The sequence below is a fragment of the Podarcis vaucheri genome (assembly GCF_965113315.1).
Source record: "Podarcis vaucheri genome assembly, chromosome: 5".
Classification (NCBI taxonomy): domain Eukaryota; kingdom Metazoa; phylum Chordata; class Lepidosauria; order Squamata; family Lacertidae; genus Podarcis; species Podarcis vaucheri.
In genome coordinates this window covers 35,801,742-35,809,197 of record NC_138763.1, presented here as the reverse complement: position 1 = coordinate 35,809,197, position 7,456 = coordinate 35,801,742, and the positions used below count along the sequence as shown (strand labels likewise).

Below are 7,456 nucleotides of genomic sequence, written 5' to 3'. Positions count from 1 at the left end.
TTTGGTGGCACACCTAAACCCTTAGAATGTTACTCTTTTCAACTGCACACTGCTTAAGTGATAAGATGTGCCACATGGTGGCTACCAAACATATGTAATTTCCTCCCATGGATACTATGTCCAGCCAGTACTCTTGCTGTCCTACTTGGTCATCTCTTTGTCCATTTCTACTCATATGGGCATTGGTCTGTGGGAGATTTGCAGTCAAACATAACTACACATGATTACTAGTTAGCATATAAAGGGGTTAAGGACCACAGAGGTCAAATTGTAAGAGTAGGGGCAGGTCATGCCCCCTCATTTTTGGTAAGGAAACAATGTGTTTCTTCACTTAATTTCCTCACTCTCTTCTTCATGATGTAAGTCATGGAGGGAGGACATGTGTCTGAAGCTATTTTTTCTGTATTTCTACACAATAATACTATACCTGTGCTGTTTTTGCTATTGCAGTGAATAACACAGGAAACAGACCTCCGATTATGTAAGTAAAGCATTTTAAAACTTACTTTGCAGTGTGCTGTCTGTTCATTTCAGAGAGGGGTAGAAGGAGGTCTGCTGCTACACATAACTGAAACAGGATAAAGGAGGTTTAATAACCTATATTCTTATGCTTCACTAAGCTGCTTAACTTTGATACTTAAGCTTTGCTAGGGGCTCTCTCCCACCAGAGAGTCTGTTTGGCCTTGCACTTTGAATATAGGCAGCAAGCTGATTCCTTTGTTTGTTCACCTACAGTGTGGGTATCTAGGATTAAATAGTCTTCAGAATTTTGCCTTCCAGCATCTAAAAAATGATTTCCCTCCTTGCTCCCACGCACAGGTGTGGGTTACAATCTTTTGCAATCTTACTAGAACTCAGTTCTGTAAGACTGAGTTGGTAGTCATCTCCAAGACGTCTGCCTCTTGAAAAGGACAGAAAGGAACTTTAAGATAGGATCCCAAGGACTCAGCTGATACAATGAACAAGGTGTCTAGATCAGGCATAGGCAAACTCGGCTCGCCAGATTATTTTGGGACTACAACTCCCATCATCCTTGGCCACTGGTCCTGTTAGCTAGGGATGATGGGAGTTGCAGTCCCAAAACATCTGGAGGGCCGAGTTTGCCTATGCCTGGTCAAGATGTAAAATCTGTATACAATACTAACTGGAGTATTCGTTCTCCTCATGCTTCTGTGGCTAAAACTTCACTCCTGAAACACAAGAGAGAAGAACCAATGGAGGAACCAAGGGATGCACAAGTCCAGAAAATCTTCAGAAAACAACCTAAAAGAAGGGAAATGAAAAACAAGCAAACAAACCTGCTCCATAATAGTTGGCATGCAAGGGTAAGAGACTGAATCGGGATGGGAAAACTGACAAGGAGGCGGGGCTGGATGGAATGGAGGAATAGAATGGAGTAGCTGGAACAGGAGCAGAGACAGGTGTGTAGAAGGAGCCATATTTTTGGTCAGTTCCTGGCAAGCTGTGTTTCAATTTCCCAAGAGGTGGGAGAGGAAGCTACTCAGAGATATTAACAGAGTCATTTGTATATCACCAAAAAAATAAAGGAGATTAAAAGTCCCAAATTGAAACCCCTCCTCCCCCAACTAAGCATGTGGGTGCAGAATTCTGACGTGTGTGAGGTAAAGGGAAACTGGGATGAGAGAATGGAATTGAGTGGCTGAAACCCTAAACAGAAGCACTGTACATTTTGTAGCAAGGGCCCATTTGTTTTATATATTACACATTGTAGTAAACAAAGCGTTCTTCAACCACTGATGAATGCACCTGCCTGGCTGCAATGGAAGTGCCTTCTTCCTGCAAATCCACGTCTCCAAATAGAATTGTTACATTATATCCTATGTAATGTTGTGTGTTGTAATTGTTCTGTGTTCTGCACCATTGTGATTGCCACATTGTGATTTGCCAGTGGCAGTGGAGTTGCTAAGTATGCTGTGGGTTTTCTTAGTATTTCCTCCTACAGTTACTGTTTTGCTGCAGTCTTGACTCTACTTCTTGTGGAGCATAGACTTCTACTGATTGCCCAAGTATCAAATATTGTTGTTTCCCAGAGCTCTTTCCACTGATGATAGGATATTGCTCCCCTCCCCGCGAATTATTCAGATGATTTGGGGAGAGGAGAAAAGCCAAATCTTTGTCAGTAGTGTTGACAAAACCTTTTCAAGGTTAGATGCAGATATGCACTCCGTAAGGCTTGTATATAAAACAAACAAAACCTGAAGGCAAAATATGACTCAGAGGCTGCAACCATAGATCATTTTGACGGTTCCTGCTGAGCCTGCTGTGATTTGAAGATCCATCTGCCTCTTTCTCTTGTACACATGCACTTCCAGTAATATCAATAATCTAACACCTGAAAAGTTGGTTTTCTGTAGCTGCTGCTTTCAAAGCATGTACATGATATTTAATAAAGGCCAGAACTTGGATGTCCAGCCACCTAACATGCTGGCCTGTAACCACTGGACTGGGTCACGGTCTGATTCATAGGGCTACCATACGTCCGGTTTTCCTGGACATCAGTGGGATTTCAAAGGCGGTATTGACGTGGTGACTGGGGGGGGGGTCCCGAAAGGTGGTGCTTTGTCCTGGATCATAGGCAAGTCAATTTTTTAACATCGCGGGTTTTTGCCATTTCTGTAAAAACAAAAAATAGCTCAAGAACTTTCGGAGTGTCCTGGTTTTTTCTTTTTCAAATATGGCAACCCTACAAGATACAGCACTACCACCACCTTACAAATATATGGTTATTAATAATCACAGTAAGAAATCCTAATGCAAGTTTGGGCGGTTGAAGACTGCACACTAGCAAGCCCAGTAAGCAACTTGCGTGTCGCTGTCACAGCCTTTCCACACGTTATTGCAACTCCCATCTCTCTCTCTGACATACACACGCTTCCTTACTGCCCTTCGTCCAGCAAGAAACCCCGCTGTTAACTCTTGAGAACGGAACGATCGCGTCGAATCCCGCAAGCGAGCAGCTGAAAAAACACCAGGCAGAAACTAACGGCAAGCAAACATTACAAACGCGCGTTGGGCGACGGTCCCTGTCCAGCAGCGCGGCTTCCCTCCGCCCCCCGCCGCTGCCGCTGCTTTCGCTTCTGCTACCACCAGGAAAACGTCCCCGAAAGCGCCCGGCCAGACAAAGCGCCCGCCCGCCATTGGTGGCTTCGCTCGACGTTCGGGCTTCCTCTCGGCGCGCCGCATCCAATAGACTCATTGACATGCAAATCAGAGGCTATAAATAGGGCCGGGGCGGCGGCCGCGGGAGGGGGCGGGGGAGTGCGGGACGGAGGCAGCAGCCTTGCGGCTTCATCTATTTATTTCGCTGCACTATTTTCCGGCCTCCGCCTCCTTGCCTCCGCCCCCGGCCGCCCTTGCTCTGCACTTCTCCGTCCCCGCTCCGTCGTCCTGCATTTGCCCCATCCGCACCGCCCCGGATCCGGCCATGGCTCCCTCCTTTCGGCCCAGCAAGAACCGACCGAACCGGGACGACGAGGATTTCTTCGAGGCCAGAGGAGACAGGAAGGTGAGGGAGGTGCGGGAGCTGTGCAGCGGGTGCGCGCGCGGGGGGGGGGGTGGACTTCTGGGGCGGGCTGCTCTCGCGACGTGCGCGCCTGCTTTTGCAAGCGGGCGCGCGTGCAGCGATCTGCAAGTGGCGCCCTCTGCTCCTCCCCTCCTCTTTCTCTCTCCTCGCTAGGCAAGGAAGCCGCTGGTGGAGAAGAAGCGGCGGGCGCGGATCAACGAGAGCTTGCAAGAGCTGCGGCTGATCTTGGCGGACACGGAGGTAACTTGGCCGGCGGAGGGCTTTCGGGCGGAGGGGGGGGGCGCGGAGGACGGGAAGGGGGGGATGGGACTGACGAGATCGCTCTTTGCTGTGTCCTTTCCCCCCTCTCTCTCCTTTTGCTTGCTGCTAGTTCCAGGCGAAGATGGAGAACGCCGAGGTGTTGGAGTTGACGGTGAAGCGGGTGCAAGGCATCCTGCAGAACAGGTCTATCGGTGAGTGGCCGCAGCTGTTCCCCTGTGACATCCATCCTTCCTTCCATCTCTCTCGTTCCCATCTCCATCCTGGTCCTGCATCGGGGATCTGGCTGTTTCCTCGGTTACCTAGAGGACTACTCCTTATTAGGGCTGGAGGAAGAAGCTGCTGGGTAGATAAATTAAAGGGGATTGTCAGATAGAGGGAGGGAAATGGGCTGGGGGGTGCAGAGTTAAATTGCATTATTATTTTTTAGAAAAGAAGGGAGCATCAGGACCCAAGGATTGCATGGCACATGCATCCATTGCTTATTTTGCCAATAAAGTGTTTCAATTCTGTACTCCCATTTCTCTGGGGGTGGGAAGCTATCTTTTCTGTTCTCCTTAGTAAGGCAGCAGTCTTGTATATTCTTACCTGAGAGCAAGTCCCCTTGAATTCAGTAGGACTTATTTCCAAGTAGACATGCATAGGGCTGGATTGTAAGCAGCTCTCTTTACTTCCTTAGGATCATTACATTTTGATTCCTCCTCTTTGCCATTGAGGGCTGTATGCATGATGTCTCTTCTCCCTGCCCCTTGTGATACCACAACAAACCAGGGAGTTTAACACAAAACCGGTGCTACTTAGAGCACACCTGAAGTATTTCTGGTTTGAACTAAAGTTACTGGCCTTCACTGTTCTGGTTCCACTTTATGTTCTTTTTCTTTTCCTGTTGCCCTACCTAGTGGCTGCTGCTATCCTTTTTTTGATCTAACTTAATTGTTATGATGAGACTTGTTTTATTTGGAGTAAACATACCTAGGCTGAGCTGTGCATGTGACAAGGAGTATTGCAGTTCTGCTTCTGCTTGAGTTGTGAATTGGACTTGCAGTGAAATGACTGCATAAATCCAACTTTGCTCAGTCTAGTTAAAACTATTCTTACGCAACTGTTACTAGAAAGCAGGCACATTTAGGTATATAAAACCTTCTCTATCAGCCCCATCTACCTTGTTTTTCCAAAATATTTATCTCGTTGCATAAAGGCTGGGGCTTTCACCCTGAAACATACAGTTGTATCCTCAGCGAGATTTGCAGTGGTCCTGGCTGATTGTCCCTTAGTTAGAAACCTCTGGGCCTCATTTTTCAAGTTAGGCATTGACAGGTATGGTGGGGAGTGGGATGTAGTTTTAGCATCTAGCCAGCACTGATGGGCAAGGGAGTAGATAGCCTTCTGCAGTACTACTGGGGAGAGGAGAATGTTTTGTGACCCTTGCTGTGTTTCTCTCTTTGCCTGTGGTCTCAGATAGTGACAAACTGCAGCGGGAGGCCAGCGAGCGCTTTGCAGCTGGGTACATTCAGTGCATGCATGAAGTTCATACGTTTGTCTCCAACTGCCCTGGGATTGATTCCACCATTGCAGCCGAGCTCTTGAACCACCTTCTGGAGTCGATGCCTCTGAACGAAGGCAGTTTCCAGGACCTGATAGCGGATGTCTTGTCAGACCCCTCCATCAGCCAGTGGCCTGGCAGCGATGGGCTCTCCCAGACGCCTGGGGAGTCGCCTCCAGCTTTGAACCTGCCCAGTCCCAATTCGCCTCTTCCTTCACCTTCCTCCAGTGAGGAGACTTGCTCTGATGTGGAAGACACGGAGGCTGAGCAAAGCCACATCTCTTTGGATGGACTGGACAGGTCTAGGACGCAAAACGTGCCTTCCTCCAGCCTTTCCAAATCTATGTGGAGACCTTGGTAGTAAAGAGACTGCACAGGAACCAACGAAGATCTACCTAATAGGGAGAATACTTGAGCACTGTGTTCTTCTAGCCATTGGAATAGAGACGGTGAGGATTTCAGATGGTGCATTTGTGTTGTAATGTTGCTGTATTTCAGGACTGCATAGCTGGGCACTCTTACACTGTCAAATCCTGACAGGCTAAATAGCTCGAATGTGTTAACATTTCATCTGTGAGTGCGAGAGGTGAATATTGGAAAGTCTTGGTTTCTTTTTATGATTAAGGGTGTGGGTTAAAAGAGATGGAAGTATGGAAGCAGAGCTCTTTTGTTGAAGCACAGCAGTGTTTGCAACTTACCTTTTTTGTTTCCTTGGGTTTTTTTTAATGGTCCTTATAAGTGGCCCTGAATCACTACCTTTTTTCGATTAGGAGAAAACCCTTGTGCATTTGAAAACTTGGTGGTTTAATACCAGTGAAATGTATGAAGTTAAGCAGTTATGCACAACTTCAAATGTTCTAGTGATAGATTTTTCTCTCTCTTATTTTTTAAAAAGGAAAATCCCTGAAAGGGATTGGTGAAGCTAGTCTCTTGATGAGTTTAGTGGTCTAGGATTTCTCCTTCAGTGAAGGAAGAGGAAACTAGGAGCCAGACTGGAATTAGGTGAGCATTTAAAATATTGGTGGCAGGGTGCCTTTTAGAAACGTGTCTTACGCACAGCTAGCACATTTGAATTTATTGTGGTATGTTTTATAGCTTGTCAAATGTTTTATTTTAATCTTTTTATATATAAAAAAATAAAAGCAACTAAATTCACCAATGATTGCATGTATTTTGAGGGGTGGGTGACACGTCTGTTCTAGAAATTCTGTTCCAAGTGAGCAATTCATAAATATGTATCCTTGAGTGCAAACATTGGTAATTAAGCACTTAATTATTGTACTGAACTTGCCTGTTCAAGTATGGGGAGTTGGAATGTTTCATTTGTTCAGGATTCTTGGGCTAACACGGTGGTTATACTTCTGGTTTTTGGCACACGTATGTTCCTGCGTTTGGTTACGTGACTTCCCAATTTAGTTTGTCATTGCTAAGCCTTTGTTTTTAAGCAACAACATTGGTAATTGTGTAAAAACCAATAACAAATGGCTTAGTTAGGGTTTGAACCATTGAATACTTTCCCGGTTTGAATGGAAAACATTGAATTACATGCCATTAATTAAGAAACTCAAAAGTTGTTCTTTGATCTACTGCAACTTCAGCTTTCCGCCACTTAAAAACAGGTGGTTTTTTATTTTTTAAGATGTGTGAGCTGTTTGTGCTGTTACCTTTCCACAGAGCTGTCATTGTAATATAGATCTATGCTGTAAATTTCCTTAACGCCAGAAAATGTCCCAGCATAGAGAAAGAAAGGGAGGGGTAAAAGTAAGGTTGGAGGGCTAGCTATGTAATCTTCCTTTTTGTTAACCATGTGGAATAATAAAATTGGAAACAAAGTTTACTGGTAGACGTGTGCTTTGTGACTAACTTTTAAGCCATCGGACTGGATGTCCCGTAATTCAAGCCTGTCACAAGAGTTGTTTCTCTCTGACTGCTAGATTCTCACCTACCTTTGAACTAGAAGGGAGGCCCACATTCTCCCTCCCACTTTTTCCCCCATGAAGGGGAAGTCTTCCCTGTAAAGACCTTTTTTGCTTTTACAGTAGATGAGGGAATGTTTTGATGTGCAAACTAAGCGTTAGTATGGACAGTTCCAGTGAAAATAACACCCTATA

The 7,456-nt window shown here is 45.8% G+C and overlaps 1 protein-coding gene across 2 annotated transcripts; it reads left to right on the top strand.

Annotated features, from left to right (window-relative positions):
- Nucleotides 1-3,274: 3,274 nt before the first annotated feature.
- LOC309532011 (transcription cofactor HES-6-like) lies at nucleotides 3,275-7,177 on the top strand. 2 transcript variants are annotated; one of them, XM_082221961.1, is made up of 4 exons: nucleotides 3,275-3,526; nucleotides 3,698-3,784; nucleotides 3,921-3,996; nucleotides 5,261-7,177. In XM_082221961.1, exons 1-4 carry the CDS (start codon nucleotides 3,446-3,448, stop codon nucleotides 5,704-5,706), a joined length of 690 nt encoding a protein of 229 aa, XP_082078087.1. In that variant the 5' UTR covers nucleotides 3,275-3,445; the 3' UTR covers nucleotides 5,707-7,177. The 2 variants fall into 2 exon arrangements, with proteins under 2 accessions (XP_082078087.1, XP_082078086.1); XM_082221960.1 differs by having other exon boundaries at nucleotides 3,277-3,526; nucleotides 3,915-3,996.
- Nucleotides 7,178-7,456: the final 279 nt, after the last annotated feature.